Below are 20,896 nucleotides of genomic sequence, written 5' to 3'. Positions count from 1 at the left end.
GCGCATTTAAACAGCTGAACGTAGAGGTAGGCCATTCTAACAAAAACCTCATTTTAGATGTTTTTTTTGGAGAATGGACATTTTCCCTGCTTCTACTTTCAGTGTTTAGGGCCTAGGCCAAAAGGGGTCTTAGACTTTTTTTTTATTATGCCCCTCCATGTTTATATACCACATCCTCTCCATAAAGATGGAGCTTGACACAGTTTACAGGAACTTTAATATATGGAAGGAAAAACATAATAAGAATTAGTGATTATAAAGAGGGTAGAGAGATTTATATTTTGGATAACTGAAGTGGAAGAATATTCATTTTAAAAATTGATATCCCCACCTATCTTACAATTCCAGGAAGGTTACAAATGCAATTCACAAATTAAAACATAACACAAATTTGAATAGAAAATATATATATAACTAGTGTTTTAGCCTGTTACATTAACGGGTACTAGAGACTCGGAACCGGGTAACGTTTTTGCAATTGAACAGCACCGTGTTGCCAGTTCGAGCGCTCGCGTAGGCCACCGGAGCAGAGAGGACGGGGCGGAGGGGGCTGCTGCCTGGGGCCGGCGGAGAGGAGCTATTCGGCTGGAGGAGCAGCAGCAGTCGCCGTCGATTTCAGCCTCCTCATAAGCTGGTTGCAAGCTTGGACGCTAGAGAGACATGCAGAGATTTGTGAGGCTGCAGCCGGAGAGCAGCGAGATGTAATGCTTCCCCGTGCCGTCCCACCTTCGCCTACCTGAATCTGTTTTTTTTTCTTTTAGTTTTCTTTGCCGATCCTTTTGTTTCGTGCATTGTGGATGTCATGGTTTGGAGACGGTGTCTTCAGTGAGTGAGGGGGGAGCCGCGCCGGGCGTGAAGTGTAAGGGAGCCGGCAAGACCGCAGGGACCGTTGTTGCACGCATGCGCACTCCTGCCGGCCACAGACCTACAGATCAAGGATCACGCAGGTAAGAGTGCGCATGCGCACTTAGCGTTTTATTATAGTAGATAGCTCAATCTACAAAATACCTTTTATCTTGACATGCTCTTTTCATTCCTAAAACTGCTTTTTCATGTTATCTGACTGTAATAAATGCAGTTTTTAACCTAAGAGAAAACAACTTGGAGGACTATTCTATTTAATAATTGAGTGCTAGAAATTAACCCCTTCCTTTACTAATGCATAGTGCGGGCTTTAGCGCCGGCAGCGGCGGCAACTGCTCCGATGCTCACAGGAATTCTTTGAGCGTTGGAGCAGTTACCACCGCTGCCGGCACTGCGCATTAGTAAAGGAGGGGGGTAAGTGTCAGATTTCTGCGTGCTGAGCAGTATTCTATTTAAAAAAACAACACCACAAATTAATTTAAGGGAGGGACATTATCAACATGGGCTACCATTAACTCATGCTATTTTAGCACAGTTCCATTTCATGCAGTGAGACTCTTGCCTGGATTCTCTATAGGGTGCTGATATCAGTGGTCACCTAAAAAGTGGTTGCCGATTGCATGTCAATCACTGGGTGGCGTCCTTAGGAGAATCGCGCTTCTGTGAAAGAAAGGTGCTGGAAATGTAGGCCAGGGTTTTCTGGGCCTACATTTCCGGCTCCTATCTCTGTTGTGAATCGCACCTTTTATTTAGGCACCAATAGACATGTTAATTTTACTATTTTTTTGTCATTATAAATGGTGTTTCTCGATTAGCTTAGGCACCAGTAGGATGACTACTGGTGTCTAAATTTCAGCACTGTTTATAGAATAACCCCCCTCCAGTAACTAATAACTTAGGTATACAGTAAAATAACACTATCCAACATTCATTTTGGTGCCTCAAATGTTAGACCTGTTGATTCTAAAAATGGCACTATCAGCTCTAGTTTGTGAGATACAGAACATGTGCCATATACCACTCTTCGCTCTGCTCTCCTATTACAAAATCTGGATATTTAATGTAGTGTTTAAATTAATATCTTTTAAATATGAAGAAAACATATTAAAAATTAAAAGAAAAGTGTACAACATAAAAATCTACTTATTTCATACCAAAAGCACAAGTTTATGATACAAACTTTCCAGTCATTTGACACACAAGAATCTCCTTTTGCAAGACTTCCGAGTGTGGGATCTGCCAGGACAATCCTACATAAGACTCCAACAATAGTCTGCCATAATGTGTTCATCCCATCTTCCTTGGTATCTGGTTTCCATTGTTTTTATGTCTTGGTGAAATCTTTCACTTAGCTCTTCATTTCAGGGAGACTGAATAAATTCTTTGCTTTAGTCTTTACGGAAGAAGATATAAGAGATCTACTTGAACCAGAAATGGTTTTCAAGGACGATGATGCGGAGGAACTGAAATAAATCTCAGTGAATCTGGAAGATGTACTAAGCCAAACTGACAAGTTAAAAAATGATAAATCACCTGGACTGGATGGTATACATCCCAGGGTACTAAAAGAACTCAAACATGAAATTGTTGGCTGCTCTTAGTGATCTGTAACCTGTCGCTAAAGTCATCTGTAGTACCTGAAGAATGGAGGGTGGCCAGTCATCTGTAGTACCTGAAGAATGGAGGGTGGCCAGTCATCTTTAGTACCTGAAGAATGGAGGGTGGCCAATGTTAAGCTGATTTTTAAAAGGATTCCAGGGGAGATCTGGGAAATTACAAACTAGTAAGTCTGACTTCAGTGCCAGGCAAAATAGTGGAAACAATTATAAAAAATAAAACTGTGGAACACCTACACAAACATGATATAATGAGACAAAGTCAGCTGAGGGAGATCTTGCCTCACCAATTTCCTTGACTTCTTTGAATGTGTGAGCCAGTTGATGTATTGTATCTAGATTTTCAGAAAGCTTTTGACAAAATTCCGGATGGGAGGTTCCTGAGAAAATTGCAGAGTCATGGGATAGGAGCAAAGTTCAGTTGTGGATTAGGAATTGGTGTTTGGATAGAAAAGAGAGGGTAGGGTTAAATTGCCATTTTTCTCAATGGAGGAGGGTAAATAGTAGAGTGTCATATAGATCTGTACTGGGACCACTGCTATTTAACTTATTTATAAATGATCTTGAAATTGGGATGACAAGTGAGGTGATTAAATTTGCAGATGACACAACTGTTCAAAGTTGTAAAAATGCATGCAGATTGTGAAAAATTGCAGGCAGACCATAGGAAATTGGAAGACTGGGCATTCAGCAGATGAAATTTAATGTGGTCAAATGCAAAGTGATGCATATTGAGAAGAATAACCCAAATTATAGTAACCAGATGCTGGGGTCCACCTTGGGGGTTAGTGCCCAAGAAAAAGATCTGAGTGTCATTCTAGACAATACAATGAAACTTTCCACCCAATGTGTGGCGGCAGACAAAAAAATCAAACAAGATGCTAGGAATTGCTTAAAAAGGGATGGATAACAAGACTAAGAATGATACAATGCCTCTGTATCACTCCATGGTGCAACCTCACCTTGAGTATTCTGTTCAATTCTAGTTGCCTTATCTGAAGAAAGATATAGTGGAACTAGAAAAGGTTCAAAGAAGAGTGGCCAAGATGACAGAAACATAGAAACATGATGGCAGATAAATGCCAAATGGCCCATCGAGTCTGCCCAACCGCAGTAACCATTATCTCTTCCTCTCTCTGTGAGATCCCATGTGCCTATCTCATGCCTTCTTGAATTCAGACACAGTCTCTGTCTCCACTACTTCCTCCGGGAGACTGTTCCACACATCTACTACCCTTTCTGTAAAAAAGTAACATAGTAACATAGTAGATGACAGCAGATAAAGACCCGAATGGTCCATCTAGGCTGCCCAATCTGATTCAATCTAAAAATTTGTTGGGTGTTTTTTTTTTTTCTTCTTCTTCTTCTCCTTAGCTATTTCTGGGCAAGGATCTAAAGTTTTGCCCGGTACTGTTCTTAGGTTCCAACTATTTCCTTAGATTACTCCTGAGCCTATCACTTCTTAATTTCACCCTATGCCCTCTCATTCCAGAGCTTCCTCTTATATGAGGAAAGACTAAAAAAAGGTTAGGGCTCTTTAGCTTGGAAAAAGAGATGGCTGAGGGGAGATTTGCTTGAAGTCTACAAAATTCTGAGTGGTGTAGAATGGGTACATGTGGATTGATTTTTTTACTGCATATAAAATTACAAAGACTAGGGGACACTCAATGAAGTTACAGGGAAATACTTTTAAAACCAATAGGAGGAAATATTTTTTTCACTCAGAGCTTAGTTATGCTCTGGAATGCGTTGCTAGAATTTGTGGTAACAGCAGTTAATTTAGCTGGTTTTAAGAAAGGTTTGGACAATTTTCTGGAGGAAAAGCCCATAGTCTGTTATTGAGACAGATATGGAGGAAGCAACTGCTTGCCCTGGATTGGTAGCATGGATTGTTGCTACTTTGGGAGGGGGGGGGAGGGTTCCAGGTACTAGTGACCTGAATTGACCACCATGAGGATGGGTTACTGGGCTAGATGGACTCAGTAAGGCTATTTTTATGTTCTTATGCTATTGCTCCTCTTGACTGTCAAGTTCCTAAGAAATTGTGAAGGAAGATTTTACAAGAAAGTATATCAAGGAAGATTTTTACAAGAAAGTATGTCAATTTGTTTTCCTTGTTGGCCCGGGAGGGGAGGTAGGAAAGCATAGAAAAAAGAAGACAGTAAGGATGAAGAAGTCCCGGGTCCCTAAATCCATTTTTAATTTGATATTGGCTTTTCATATTTATGTCAGTATCCTGGGGCAAATAAAGTTGGCTGGTGAGGAGTAGCCTAGTGGTAGGACTGCTGCCTCAGCACCCTGAGATTATAGGATTGAATCTCAGCACTGATCCTTGCGACCTTGGGCAAGTCACTTGATTCTCCATTGTCCACTGCTTTGAATGTATAAGCAAAAAAGGAGGTAAACAAATCCCATTCCCTTCCCCTTATATCCTGGCCTTTTACAATATTCGGATCTTATTTTGCGGGCCTATAGAACCTTCAGTTGTCAGGCAGGGCTTAATTCTGATGAGCAGTTCCAAAAAGGCTTGGCCAAGGCCTAGTCAAATCCATGGGGGATTTTAGAGATGTAGATGAGTGGTTGACAGAAATGACTCCAGCAAGGTACCGGATTCCCAAGGGAGGGTTTAATAATCCTGCTCCATTACAATATCTGGGTTTAAGTTTAAATGTTACATCTAGCATCTGAAAGATATACTGACCACTGAGTTTAAATATTGCCCCAAATATACTCGTATACTATACAGCTGTAAGGAATGCGTGGAGTTACAGCCAGTCACACACCTCCAAGAACACTCCAGAGGTTGATCAATCAAGCTGTGACACCAGTAACAAGACCCAATGGAGAACAGCCACCCAAACCTACAAATCAAATGGTTTTCGTCCTGTCATAGAAACATAGAAACATAGAAATAGACGGCAGATAAGGGCCACGGCCCATCTAGTCTGCCCACCCCAATGACCCTCCCCTACCTTTCTCCGTGAATAGATCCCACGTGTCTATCCCATTTGGCCTTAAAATCAGGCACGCTGTCCTGCACTTTTACACACACAACCTTATGATAAGCTCTACATAAGCTGGCCTTTGTACCTGAACATCTCCGGCTAAGCTATTCTGGGTCTTTACATATTTTCACAGATTTGAGGCCTTTCATACAGGAATAACTCCTCGGTCACACATTTCTGGCTCAGTCTTGCTGAGCAGAGAAATTGGGGTATTTTTTTAACTTGTTTACATTGTTAGAAGCACTAAAAGCAAAGGAGGGGCTGGAACAGCAAATCAGCTCACCAACCACTTCTTCCACAGACAATATGCGGAAGTCTCCACCCTGATATATTTACCCAGGAACAGTTAAAGCAGCGAAAGGAGTTCTTCAATTTAAAGTACTGTACAAAAGTGACTAAAAATTCAAAGGCTCCGTCTTCACAACTCTTTCAATTCAAAGTCTGAATTTCTTTGGTCAAGAAAGCAACTATAACTAGGGCAATATGGCATATCAAATACCAATAAACAAACATAAACAATATGGGGCTCATAATTTAAAAAAAAGTTCAAAAAGTGGTCTAAATCAGTTCTTGGACGATTAAAAAGCCAGATCGTCCAAGTACCGATAATCAAAGCTGGTTTTAGATGTATCTAAAACCAGCTTAGGCCTTTACCCTGCCTCTAAATGTCTAAAGCGAAAAGAAGCGTTTTAGAGGAGGGGAAAGGGTGGGAGATGTGCCGACCTAGACTTAGTTGTACAGCAAGTATAACCAAAACTTTACAAGGTTGCCCAGTCGGAACTTATACATTTTGACTTAGACCAAGGCAACCTGCCCACCCCCCATCGCAACTATCGCGGCAAGAGAGATGCCTAATCTCACCTGCCGCGATCGCGATCCCCCGTCCCGAACTGCCTCAAATCAAGGCAGGAAAGATGCCTAATTTCTCCTGCCGCGATTTGTGGCAGTTCGGGGGGATCACAATCGCGGCAGGAGAGATGCCCAATCTCTCCTGCCGTGATCGTGATCCACCCCCCACCCCCGAACCCCGGCAATATAGGCAGAAGGGAGCCCAACCCCTCCTGCCGAGGTGCAAGCCCCCGAACCCCCCCCGACTCCCTCAAATACTGGTAAGAGGGAGCCCAACCCCTCCTGCTGAGGCACACCCCCAGCGACTCCCCCCCACGCCAATACCGGCAGGAGGGAGCCCAATCCATCCTGCCGGAAGGCAACCCCCCTCAAATACAGGCAGGAGGGATCCCAGGCCCTCATACCCACGGTGCACTTCCTGCAACTGCTCCCCTGAACCCCCAATCACCCACGAACCCTCAAACGGCCCCCCTAACCTGCAACCTGCCCCAATCAGGCCCTAGGCCCGCCATTCGGAGGATGGTGGGCCTGCTGGCCAGACGGGCTTGGGATCCGTCCGGCTGGCCAACTTAACATAAGTTGAGGGGGGTTGCGATGTTAGGGGGCTGTTCGGAGGTTCGGGGGCGATCAGGGGTTCAGGAGGGCAGTTGCGGGAGGGGGGTGCGTCGTGGGCTGGAGGGCCTGTGTTCTAAGGTTAGACATAGTGGTGGTCTGGGATTAAACTGCTGAACATAGAGGTAGGCCAAACCCTCATTTTGGACGTTTTTTTTGAGAATGGACATTTTCCCTGCTGCTACTTTCAGCTTTTAGGGCTTTAGGCCAAAAAGGGACTTTAGATTTTTTTTTATTATGCTCCTCTATCTGTTTCCATCCTCTGATTTATAAAATAAAAACATTTCCTCTGCAGTTTTCAAATATTCACCATTCTACAAAAATTAGAGCATGTACTGCACTTTTTGGTTACACATTCAGTATCTTTTCTCCATTCAAGGGCAAATGAACATATTCCTAGGGAATTCAAGTTTTATTGATCTTGATGTACTGCCGATTTTTGACCGGTATCCAGCAGTTTACAATGGTAATAGCAAATTAAAATATTAACATTAACAAAAATCTTATATACCATCTCTGTTTTGAACCCAGTATAGTTCACCAAATCAGTGGAAATAATCAAAATACAATTTAGATCAGTGGTTCCCAACCCTGTCCTGGAGGACCCCCAAGCCAGTCGGGTTTTCAGGATAGCCCTAATGAATATGCATAAGAGAGATCTGCCAGATATGCAAATCTGTTCCATGTATATTCATTAGGGCTATCCTGAAAACCTGACTGGCCTGGGGGTCCTCCAGGACAGGGTTGAGAACCACTGATCTAGATAACAAGATCAATTAAATTATTTTCTAAACAGCCAAGTTTTTAAAAGCTCTCTAAATTTAAAATAATTTTGTTCGCACCTTAAGAGTAGTGATTGTATCTATAGTAACAAGTTAAAACAATAAAACAAAATAATAGTATTTGCAGTATAATGTACAAATTATACTGTATAATAAAATATGGTATGGTCAAGATTACAAATTATCTCTAGAACTCAGCACTAGAGAGTTGCGCGGGGACAGAAATCCCACCCATCCCCGCCTGCCCCCGCCAAGATCCTCTCCGTCCCCGCAAGGAATTACCTTCATCCCCGCCCGTCCTCATAAAAAGCAGCAATTACTTCTGACAGGATCATCAATTCCACAGTTTCTTTTGTGTTTGCGCTGCTGTTTTCCTTGTGGAATCTCTTTGGTGGAACCCTTTTTTTGTTTTCTGTTCAGGTAATTAACTTATAAACCCCCTCTTTTACTGACGTGTCCATTATATTATATGGATGAACCCTGCTTCCAAAGCCTTCCATCCCCGTGGGAGTCCCGTTGGCTAGAGGGGGCCCCCGTGGGAGTCCCGTGGGGTAGGGGGGATTCCCGCGGGACCCCCACGATCCCCGTTCAGACCTCTACTCAGCACAGGAAACAGGAAGTTCTTTGAACCCCTCTCCCCTCCCATGGCACACATACACAGCTTGCTCGGACCTTCCCATTCCTCCCTCTCTCCTCCCTCCCTCTCCCCTCCCCGGTGGCACTACCCCAAGTTTACAGTCAGAGGATGTACCCCTCTCTCTTTCTGTCCCCATGCCATTCTCTAAGGGCTCCTTTTACAAAAGTGCGCTAGTGATTTTAGAGCGCGCTAAAATGCTGCGCGTGCTAGCCGCTGCCGCCTCCTTTTAAGCAGGTGGTAGTTTTTCAGCTAGCGCACGCTAAAAACGCTAGCGCACCTTCGTAAAAGGAGCCCTAAGTATTGGCAAAAGAAAAGCCATTTACAAAACAAAAAAAGCCAAGCAGACATTTTAATGTATGCCTTGCAAACTCCCTTTAATGAAATGTAATGTTTCATAACTACGAACAGAAAATTGTGGCTGCTGGGCTAGTCCATGTAGAAATAAGGGTCAAACAAGCTGTAGGTGATACCTAATTTAATACATGTGTGACATGCTTTTGAGAGTTATTCTTTCTTTATCAGGTCTGTGAAGAAAACCAAAAGGTACCAAAAAGGATAACCACAAATATAATAAGCAGCACTGGGTAGTAATATCTATTCTAATCTTTGATTTTTTTATACTGATTCATCCCAACAGGAAGGCTCGACTATGGTTTATTTAGTTATATCCCCCCTTTAACAAGGTGAGTTACAATACCCCATTCACAATAAACATTACAAACAGCCATAAAACATACATATAGAAATTTCATCAACATATTATACAATTTACCCAATGAACTTGCTCAACACCCATGCTTCATTTCGCAAAAGAAATGTCTCTTCAAGAACCTCTAACAATCACATCTTTTTGCTTTCTAATATACAATGGAATGGCATTCCACGCATCTGGACCAGCACAAGAAAAAGCTCCCATTCTTGTGACTTTCAACCTTGCCTGCTATGTTGGTAACGTCTTTTAAAGTTCAATAAATTGCTATTATATAGAATAAACAATACAATACAAATTATGCAACAGTATTTCTCCTTACCATCATACTTCTACACACTATTCCACATCACTTACAATTCCCCCACCCTATCTGTTATAACCCAACCCTTCTATTTCCATTTTCTCTCTACAATGTAACTTTACCCACCCTTCCCTTTCTTGCCCTCACTATCCAGTTTGTCATGTTAAAGTCATTAATGTTCACTACGTGTTTTAATTTTATTTTTTATATTTTTTAATTTGTGGTTTTTTTTTTAATTTTTTTTTTTTTTAATTACTCGTACCATTTATTTTAGAAAAAACTTTTAAACTTTATGTAAACCGGCTAGATATTTGCTTGATAGTCGGTATATTAAAATTCTAATAAACTTGAAACTATTAAACAGTACATATTCACCAAACACACACACAAACAAAAAAAAAAAAAATAACCTATACACATGCAGTATGGATGCACCCTAAAATGTATAATATAAAATAATAAAGTCAAACAGATTGAAAGAGCAAATAGCTATATATCAAAAGAGGCTTCCATAATTTAGTAAAATAACCCACAGCATTAGTTCTTTCATCAACAGCCCTCTCATATTTAGCAGTGTCCGTGAGGCCCACGCAGCTGAACCTCTTCATCCGCTCTAGTTCAAGTCCAAGTGCACGCCCTCCATGCCACCACCCCACCTCTTGCCACAGCCACTCCACCAAAGTCAGCACTGAGATGTAGGCCCAAGGCCTCCCTGCCTCACCATATTATCAGGCGACTGATAATCTTGTGAACTATTACACTATAAGGACATTACATATAATTGCATAATAGGACTTTTTATCCATGTATTTTTATATGTAATCTATTTTGAGTTTATATAAATATTGCTTATCTTAAGGTTGACGTGTTCTATCCCACTTCCCACTTGCTTTCTTTTGTTCGTTGGACTTTACAGGGGATTTTTGTTCCCTTTCTTTTGATTTACAGATCACTACTGAGACATCATAGCAGCAATCCCATTTCAGCTATATTATTTCTGTCCCACTTTGGGAAGACGTTCACTAAAGATGGCCTGAAAGCCAAAATTCCCAAGTTCTGCATCCACATGGGATCATACAACCTGTCTGAAAATTTGTATGAAAGAATCTAGGGTTCCCAGTTCTGAAGGAGTCCATGCATGCGGGTTCCATTCTATAATGTAATGGCTTCAAAGACTGGGTATGTATGTATATATGTATTATTTATTTATAGAGCGCTGTTTATCTGCAGTAGGAAATAAAAGTGTGGTGTGTGTCAGAGTTTTCCATGTGTGCACAAGTGCATTATAAGAACAAATTAATAGTGAAGAATCAGTGGTTATTCTGTAAGTCCTATTTTAACCAGATGAAAGGTGATTACTTTGCTATTTAATAGATTTTTAAAAACATGTGATGTTCTGAGAGTGCCCTTCCTCTGTGATAGCAGCAGACGAAAAGTGGATTAATGGGGCAGCTACCTAGCCTCTTTCTCCTTCCAGCTTCTATACCTGCAATCAATGTTGGAGGTGTAGGTGCTCAAGCAGCCACTGCAATCAGGAAGTTGACACCTATGGATCAATGTGTCTGGAAGGCTAAACTCATTTCATTTTTAAAAACTTTTTTATTGAAGTTTTCATGAAAACATAGAAACAGGAAAAGAAATAACAGGGCTTGGATATTATACAGTCATAAACTACTATAAATAAGTGGTGATGGTTTTCCTGTTATAAAAATGTAGCCTCCTGTAATCAAGTATATTTACTTATTTCACATTTCTCATCGCTTAACAGTGTAAAGTAACTAATGACAAGCTGTTAACAATATGACAACATAAAATTTATTTATATACCGTAATACCTTGCAGATCAGTGTGGTTAATAAAAGAGGACTGAGTAATTCACAGTGAAATACAAATCATTAATTTTCCAAAAATGTAAAAATGATAAGTTTTCAATAATTTCCTAAAATACAAATAAGAATTTGAATTATCTAATAACACAAGGCAACAAAAATTTTTTTCACAATCATCCGACAACATACCACATTTTTCTAAATCAGTTTTTCAGGCTGATTTCAGATCTGTTATTAGTTTTTTTCAGTCATGTAAACTTTTAAAGTTATGACTAATGCTAGTTTATAGCGTTTTAGCATATAGGATTTTAAGAATTGCAGCATCAACTTAAAGAAATGTTGCAGTATCTTCGGTCCAAAGTCAAAATAAGCACACAGCATAGCATAATTATACTGGATTGTGTCTCTTAGCAACCAATATTTCTTCAAAAATGCTTAGAGTATGATTTTGAGTTGTGTCTGGATTGTCACGGCACAACATCCAGCAGTAGTCAGCCATCTTACTCTCATTCCAGAAACCTTGGTAACAATGCTACAATAATTGAATGTCCTGGTGAAAATGTTCTCCTTGCTCATCGCTCACCATACCAAGATTTTCTGAAAAAAAGTCAAGATGTGAGTGCAAAAAGTGTATTTTTAGTGACATGCGACAGCCAAGTTTCTGATATGAGGCAAGGAGATTCTGAACTCCTTCCTTGTATGAAAGAGACAAATGGTTACCCAGAAAGTTTTCCACTAACCACTTGAATGCCTCTCAAGCTTCAAGCTCAGCTGCTGAGAGTGATTGCTTAAAATATTCATCCTACATAACGGACTTGATCTGTGGGCCTATAAATATCCCTTCCTTCAGTTTTGCAGTGCTGATTTTTGGAAATTTCTTAACAAGATATTGAAAACCTGGAGAGTTTGCTTTACCCATGGCCTTTACCAGGTTTTTCATCAACCCCAGCTTGATATGAAGAGGTGAAAGAAATATTTTATGAGGATCCACCAATGGCATAAATTTCACACTACTTGTCCCTGGGTTATAGGTATCCCATAGCTGCCAGTCACGCTTGACATAATGTTCAGCTGTAGATCTGCTATCCCATAAACACAGGAAACAGCAGTATTTAGTGAATCCTTCTTGCATTTCCATTAGCATGCCAATGACTTTCAGATCACCAGAGATGTTCCACTGGTGTGTTTTTTAACCAATTGCTTCTAGTAAATTCTTCATATTCTCATAAGACTCCTTTAGATGAACAGAATGGGCAATTGGTATACTTGGGTTGGAATTTCCGTTATGCAGGAACACTGCCTTCAAGCTTCTCTGTGAAGAATCAATGAAGAGACACCATTCATCTGGACAATGCACTTGTGACAAACTGTTGAAGAGCTCTTTGATGTTAAGACAACAGCCCAATGAGCCATTTACAGTGAAGAATATTGTTATGATTCCTTATTCTGTAATGAGTTATATTAGTATCTTTTGCAAGCAAGTGCTTTTGCTTAAGCCTTGAAGCAAGAAGTTCTGCTTTTTCTTTTGCAAGATTTAGATCACAAATAAGATCATTGAGCTCAGCTTGTGTAAAGGTCTCTGGTTCTGAATCTTCATCATTCACATCAGGATCAGATAATTCTGGATTGTGACCAGCTGCTGCATCATTCCTCATCATGTTCCACAGAAGCAAGTCCATCTTATGGAGGTACAGGGACAGGCAGTGAGTCATCATGAGGAGCAGGCTTGATAGCAGAATCCAGAGTAGGATATATAATTTTGTGCTTAGTTTTAGCTGAGAATCCACTTGTGTTCACAAGGCAAAAGTAGCAATCTTTAATATGGTCTCGCAGTTATTTCCATATCATTGGGATTGCAAATGAGATCGCTGCCTTTCGTCGATTGAGCCAGTCATGAAGTCCATTGGAACAACTGGTACAGATGATATGTGGAGCCCAAGACTTATCCTGGTCACCCAGTGGAAAGCCAAAATACAATTTGTTTACCTTCAGATCTATGGTAATTGGGTAACGTTGTGTTTTCATCGTAAATGAACCACAGACGTAACAGAAACTATCTGGATGATTAGTACAATGTCTTGGCATGATAAAGACTGATATTAATCACCATAAATCATGTCTGTAGCATGAAAAAATAAAGATAACTGTCGTTAACCCTCCTTATAATTTATACTATAAACGCATGTTATATCACCCAATTAACGTTTATAATTATATATAATGAGCCTCATCACAAAAATGTGACTTACTAGTGAAAAACTAAGCACAGATTTGAAATCAGCATGAAAAATACTACAAAACCCACCAAATGATGTGTTGACCTGTGTAATCGGTTAAAGTCGGCATTCCAACTAGCTGCTTGAAATAAAAGTAAACGGTTGAAATATAATTTATATAAGCAGCCTTTTAGGGAAAGAGAAAGGGATTTGTATACCACCTTTTTGTAGTTAAACAACCACACTCAAAGCGGTTTACATACAGGTACTTCAAGCATTTTCCCTTACAGAAAGAAATGCAAATAAAGTTGCAATATGCAATGAATGTCCACATCTTCTAAAAGTAAGATGGTCGGCAAGGTAATTAGATGCCAAACCATGTGAGACCATATAACACAGACATCCAAACTCAATAGGAAGCCAATGTAACTTGCGATAATAAGGTGTCACATGGTCTGACTTTTTAAGATTAAAAATTAAACAAATTACCATATTTTGTATTATACATAATCTGTGAAGAATATTTTGAAAACCAGAAAGATCATATAGCAATAATCTACAATATTTAAAACCAACGAATGCACCAGTAATCTGAATGGGGTTACATCAAAGTAAGATCTAATAGCTCGCAATTTCCAAAGCATGCAGAAAATTTCTCAAACCAAAGCATCAGTCTGCAATTTCATTAACAAATTCCTGTCCCAATGAACCCTCAAAATTCTAAAAGCGGAGTTGATTGGATAAGAAATTCCATTCAAAATTAAGCTATCTTCTTTATAACTAGTTGGAGTAGCAAGAAAAAATTTTGTCTTGTCGCAATTAGAGTTTTACTGGTGAAACATGTTGGTGATTCTACCCCCGCATGAAGCGTCATTATACAGCCAAGTACTTTTTAGTACATATTTATTTAAATTATATATAAAACAAAAACAAGCACAAATATAAGACAAATGATCCGATGATGATTTGGAGCATAAAGCCAAGCACTATGAAAAATATTTGAGTGTTTGGTGGCCCGGCTGAGGATCAGTAAGATAGATATATATGACATTGGGTTAATGAAGTGCAATACAAATGTTAGATTATTTTTAACATTTTCAAATTTAGCATAAATCCCGACATCCATTGGTCGACATTGAGTATTGCAGTATTAATAGTCTGTATAGCTTGAGATAATGTGGAAAAAATGGGAATCACAATGGTGATGTCATCAGCACAACTATAAAAATTTATACCTAAACCAGATAAAGACAAAGAAACTAAAACACAACAGCAACTAGTTAGTTTAGATATAAAGCAATTTGTAACTTCAACTAGTTACCTTGGGGTTGTGTAACTAGTAACTGTCTCTACTTACACTACCACCTATAACATTTTGTTAACTGTTACTTCCACAAATCATTACACATTCAAAAGCTAACACACTGTGGACCCATCAAAAGATTTATGTTTAATTTTATAACAGTACAGCAATTAGAAAAAGGCACCATCCATCTATGAAGAATATTACCACCAAATTAATGCTCATATCCACAAGTGCTGTCACTAGTACCAGAATTATACTAAATCACCAAGGAAACATACTCTTCAGCATTAAAGAACCTTTGCCCCAATTCATTGGATTGCATTTATTTTAGCTTTCTGAAGCACATCGATACAAACTCCTAAGCTGGTGCTCTCTAGAAAATGCAAAGAATTCCAGCCATTCTGGGACTGATGTCTCCAAGCTGCAAGTAGCACTAAAACTTTCTATGACCTGAACAAGTCACTCTCCTCTCAATATACTACGAGGCTACAGACTTAACTTACGTAATCATGGAAGGCTTTAGCCTCACTTGAATGCTCACAGGTTTCTCGCCTCTCTGGAGCTGCACAGTAAAGATCCCAAAACACACTGCAAGAAATTAAAACATGGTATCATTATTATCAACTTCATTTGATATACTCAAAGCAATAAAAGTGCATCTAAGTACATAAATGTTTATAACAAACCCTAGAAATTATACACAAAAACATATATTCTTCCTCCCTCTCCCCACGCGCGCCCACACACACTTTTTCCCACCCTGCCACACCCTAAATACAGGTGGATCGAGAAAAGCTCCAGTGCATAACAACATAAGAATAGCCTTACTGGATCAGACCAATGGTCCATCAAGCCCAGTAGCCTGTTCTCACGGTGGCCAATCCAGGTCACTAGTACCTGGCCAAAACCCAAGGAGTAGCAACAATCAATGCTACCGATCCAGGGCAAGCAGTGTCTTCCTCCGTGTCTTTCTCAATAACAGACTATGGACTTTTCTTCCAGGAAATTGTCTAAACCTTTCTAAAAACCAGCTACATTAACCATTCTTACTACAACCTCCAGAGCTTAACTATTCTCTGAGTGAAAAAAATATTTCCTCCTATTGGTTTTAAAAGTATTTCCCTGTAACTTCATCGAGTGTCCCCTAGTCTTTGTAATTTTTGATAGAGTGAAAAATCGATCCACTTGTACTCGTTCTACTCCACTCAGGATTTTGTAGACTTCAGTCATATCTCCCCTCAACCATCTCTTTTCTAAGCTGAAGAGCCCTAACCTTTTTAGTCTTTCCTCATACAAGAGTAGTTCCATCCCCTTTATTATCTTGGTCATTCTTCTTTGAACGTTTTCTAGTGCCGCTATATCTTTCTTGGGATAAGGAGACCAGAATTGAATGCAATACTCCAGTAGATGCATTAGTCCTGGAGAACACTGGATTCTTTCGAGGTTGTGTTCTAAATGGCTTTGTTTTCAATCCAGATGTTGCAAATAATGGTGACCCAACATAGTCATGTTTCAGTTAAGCAGCCTGCCTCAGGTTTGCGCTGGTTGGAGGCATCGGCCCCCACCCTACAGAGATGGCGAGCGCATGTGATCCAACTGTTGCAGTTGGAACGCCACATGGTCCTAAATAGGGAATCTAGGGCTGGCAGAATGTTTGGGCTCCTTTCTGGAATACTTTAATCCCAGCTGCTCGTGGTTATTTACTTAACTTGTGACACTTCTCCCTCCGTATTCATGGTTTCAGCATTCGCGGTTTCGATTATTCACGGTTTTTAGCTTGCTGGCTCCTTCCCCCAAATTACATCATCTTGCATAGAGAAATCACTGATTCCAAGCATTTATAGAGAAATTCGCTGATTCCTGGCACTTTTTTCACCGTGTTTTGCCTCTCCTTCAGGAACAGGCCAGGTCTCCCATCATGTTATTCACGGTTTTACTATATTTATGATGGTTTTTAATAGAAAACAGCGAATAACATATGAAAAAGTTATTCACGGTTTTTCTGTATTTGCGGTTCTGTTAATCCCCTATCACAGTGAATACGGAGGGAGAAGTGTAGTCCTTTATCCTGTGTTCTCTCTCTGGGCTTCTCAGCTCGCCCTTGGGCTTGCTGGGCCATGGAGGTGATACTTTGATACCATGCTATAACACACCTATCTTGGGAGGGGGGAGGGGGCAGGATTTTGAGGGGGAAGGGATGGGATGAAATCTTTAAAATTGTTCTTTTCTGCTTGATGACTTTTTGTGTTCAGTACTTGTTGGATTTGCTTTTTTATTGGTATATGTTGCTTATTTCTTGTGCAATAAAGATGATTATTTAAAAAAACAAAAACAGCCTGCCTCAGGAGTCAAAATCAGGAGAGTTGGACTCTCTCTAAGACAAGACTGAGAAAGTTCTTCTTTAGCTACTTGGTCCAGATCTCTCTATGGCTACAAGGGTGAAAGAAGAGAGGCTCTTCCCCAGTACTAACTTTCACTCAGTAGCAGAACAGAGATTTGACCAATTAGTTAAGCTCTCATCATTATTTGCAACATCTGGTCTGAAATAAAAGCCATCTGTGGGGAACACTTGAGGCTTCAGTGTTCTCTTCTTCCTGGTTGTCACCACTGTTACGTTCTGTATCTTGAACGAACATAGAGAAGTGGGACAAAAAGATGTTAACTAGGCAAAAAATTGGCAGGGCAGGCACAAGCATATTAAGTACCTTGCATAAATCTGAGCCTTGGATCCCTTCTCAGTTGACTTTCCGATCCCTAGATTCTCTACGTATCTAAGAATTTGATAATTAAAATCAGCAATTATCATTATTCTAATCGCAATCATCCTCACCTAGAACAATCCTATAAAAATTGTACATTACAATTTTAAATATTAAACTTTTTGGGCAAAATTCTATAAACGGCGTCCCACTGCTGTCTAAACAGCCAATCGGGAAACATGTTTTCAAAAAAAAGAACCCCGAGGCAAGCTGCCTTTTCTGTAGGCGTCTGTCGCAGGTGCAGGGAGGTGGCTATGAATGCTTAAGCTCACCCAAGGCTGGGCGTGGGCATGACTTCGCCCGAAAATGGCCTTAGACGAGCTTAAACGTCCCTAGGCATCTTCCTACATCTGTCCTACATTTCAAATAGACATGGCTGCTAAACTGATCACAGTAAGGAAATCTCCCTGCTGCAATCATCTGAGCGGCAGTGGCAGGGAACCTCCAAACCCCACTACAAGCTGGCCGACAGGAGGGATGCCAACTCCCTTCTGCCACCACCCCCAAACCCCATACTGTCCGCAGCAGGAGGGAAGCCCACTCCATCCTGCCGGAACCCCCGAAACAATACCCAGCAGAAGGGATGCCACTCCCTCCTGCCGGCACTCCCGTTCCCAGAATACATGACCCCCACCCCCCAAAACCCCATAGGAGGGGCTTTAGGTGCCTGGGCCAACTGGAGTCTTAGGCCTCCTTCCCAGTACATTCTGGGATGCATTGGGAGTGGCTTAAGACTCCGAGTGGCCTTAGAGATCTGGCTAATCGGAGTATTAGACCACTCCCAATGCATCCCAGAATGCACTGGGAAGGAGGCCTAAGACTCTGGTTGGCCCAGCTGCCTAAAGCACCTCATGTTAGGTCCTAGCTCACACTCACTGTCTAACAAAAGCTCTGGCAGGATACACATTTCAAGTCTGACATATTGGGCTCCTTTTACTAAGCTGCGCTAGCGGTTTTAGCACACGCGCTAGACGCTAACCCCTCCATTGAGCTGGCGTTAGTTTTTGGCGCGTAGCACAGGGTTACCGCGTGTGGCAATGTAGCAAGCGCTAAAACCGCTAGCGCTCCTTAGTAAAAGGAGCCCATTGTGATCACAAAATAGAAAATGCAATTATTTTTTTTCTACCTTCCACTGTCATATCCAACATTTGTTTCTTTCTCACTGTCTATCATCTCTCTCTCCCTGTCTTATGTCCTGGGTCAATCCTCTCTATTTCCATCCATGCAGCATCTCTCCTTTCCTCCCTTCCATTATCATATGCAGCAACTCTTTCTCTCTCCCTGTGCACTATTTCTCCCTACCCTCCACCTTTTGTCCATTTCTCCCCCTCTCTTCTCCATGCATGTCTGCCTCCCCTCCACCATATAAAGAATTTCTCCCTCTCACCCCTTTCTACCTCTTTGTTTCATCTCTCCCTTTCTCTCTTCCATCCCAACAATTCTTCCTCTCTTCCCTCTCCCCCCATGTGCAGTAGCTTTCCTCCTCTTCCACCCATCCCCTTGTGCAGCAGAACCCCACCAATCCTCTCACCATAAAACCTGACATACCTCCGAGGCCTCCTAAAGCAGCAGCAGCGGCAGCGCTCTGAACAGGCTGCTTCGCGACCTGCCCCGCTGGGGTTTCCCTCTGCCACATCACCAATGACATCATAAGTGACGCGGCAGAGGAAAGGTCCCAGTGGGGAAGGCTGTGAAGTAGCCCATTCAGAGCGCTACCACAGCTGCTGTTTTAGGAGGTCTCAGAGGTATGTCAGGTCTCACCAGGGTGAGGGTTGCTGAATCGGTGAGTAGAATTTTCTCAGACAACAAATCGATTCAAATTGATTCACTGACATGAATCTGTGAGTTAATTCAAATCGGTGAATCGGGCCTTTGGGCACAGGTGGATTAATGAAGTAACTTGCCCCCCATGCGTTCTTCAGTTGTGTACACCTGCACCAGCTGCCTAACTAGTATAAATGCACTTTTTAGCAAGTATATCGACTGCTTCTGTGTTGCTATTTTACAGAGGCACATATGAACCTGTAGGCCCCATCTTCCAACCTAGGTAAGCTGTTATAAAATGACCTTACCGCCCTTCCAAAAATACTGATGGCTGTTTAAGATTGTATAAATGTCAGCACTTGTTGTTCCACTTCTACTGCAGCTGCTCTTTGTCTCGCACCCGTACCTTCTCCTCTGAAACAGCTCCCTAGGACACCACCTGGTCTGCCTATTGGCTAAGCCAGCTCTGGGTAGAAACTGGTCGAGCATCACAACATTTGGTGGGCACTGGTGTCTAGTCTAGTGAAAATAAAGAAAGCAGTGGGACTTGAGAAAAAAAACATAACGGTTTTTGCAGCAAAGAAGTTCAACAGGATAAACATATGGGGTGAGGAGGTGACATGAAACAAGGAAGAAATGGTCAAGGAGCTGAAAGCTATGCTTCACTGCAAAAAGCTAGACTAGCACAGTAAATGATGTCAATGACCCACCTAGTCTGCTCAGAGAACAGGATAAAAGGCCACTCTGTGCAGATTATCCTTTCTCCCCATAAACAGGTGCTACCTCTGTGAGTGTGCTGGATGTTGAGCACCCCCACTACTGACCAAGTGCCTTCATTCTGTTTAGAGCGGGGTCATTTGTGTTGCATTTAGTACCCCTAATCAGTTTGAAAAATTTGTGCCTATGGAATAGCCTGCCCTTATTTTTACACTAGCTGCCCAATTACTACAGCTTCAGAAAAATGCTAAAGACCTATCTTTTCTCTGCATGATTCACAAGTTGCCTATCCACTTACCGATATGTCTTCTGTAATCCTAAAGTAACTGTGACAGGGTGGAGTACCTGTCACTGGCCAGCGGAAGGAGCCCGATTAGTAGGCTCATTGAGCCCGAGAGTATAGCTAATTTGCATAAGAGCTGTCCACTCACCCTGAGTGGACTGTGGTGCTGAAAAGAACAGTTCCCAGCACAGACAGTTTAGAAGGCAAGGAACTCCTTCTGGAGCTAGATAATTCTCAGGAGGAGAAATGCTAGCCTCTGGCCTAACTCCCGGTATGCCCTGAAGGCCACTGTTGATTGGCACTGATAAGGGGCCTGGTACAGTGGAGTAGAGTAGCTAGGCTTACCAGTGCAGCAGTAGAAAGCCCGATGGTGGGAGGGTTCATGCGGACCTATACACCAGTTGAGAGACCTGGCTGTAGAGTGAAGGCCAGTGGATAGAGAGTCTGCAGAGAACTATACAATGAAAGAGCTAAAAATAGCCAGAGAGCCCAGTAGAGCCTGGAGTTGAGGAAGAGACTCAGGCTTGATGACTGGCAGAGGAAACGGTGAAGAAAAATCCAGGTGGTGGGGACCCAAGAAGCCAGGGAATGAGGAACTGGCAGTGGCCCCACAAGAGGCAGCTGGAAGAGCTGGCAGAATCCAA

At 41.5% G+C, this 20,896-nt stretch overlaps 1 protein-coding gene across 3 annotated transcripts in view; it reads right to left on the bottom strand.

Moving 5' to 3' along the window:
* SSBP2 (single stranded DNA binding protein 2) overlaps positions 1-20,896 on the bottom strand; it is a 584,056-nt gene that overhangs the window by 345,527 nt on the left and 217,633 nt on the right. For all 3 annotated transcript variants that reach the window (XM_033924042.1, XM_033924217.1, XM_033924130.1), the window contains exon 4: positions 15,233-15,317. In XM_033924042.1, coding sequence (XP_033779933.1) covers positions 15,233-15,317 — 85 coding nt within the window. The remainder of the gene's footprint in view (positions 1-15,232; positions 15,318-20,896) is intronic.

The sequence above is a fragment of the Geotrypetes seraphini genome, chromosome 1, assembly GCF_902459505.1.
Source record: "Geotrypetes seraphini chromosome 1, aGeoSer1.1, whole genome shotgun sequence".
NCBI lineage: Eukaryota > Metazoa > Chordata > Amphibia > Gymnophiona > Dermophiidae > Geotrypetes > Geotrypetes seraphini.
The sequence above is the reverse complement of the archived record's forward strand: the minus strand, read 5'-3'. Positions and strand labels throughout refer to the sequence as shown.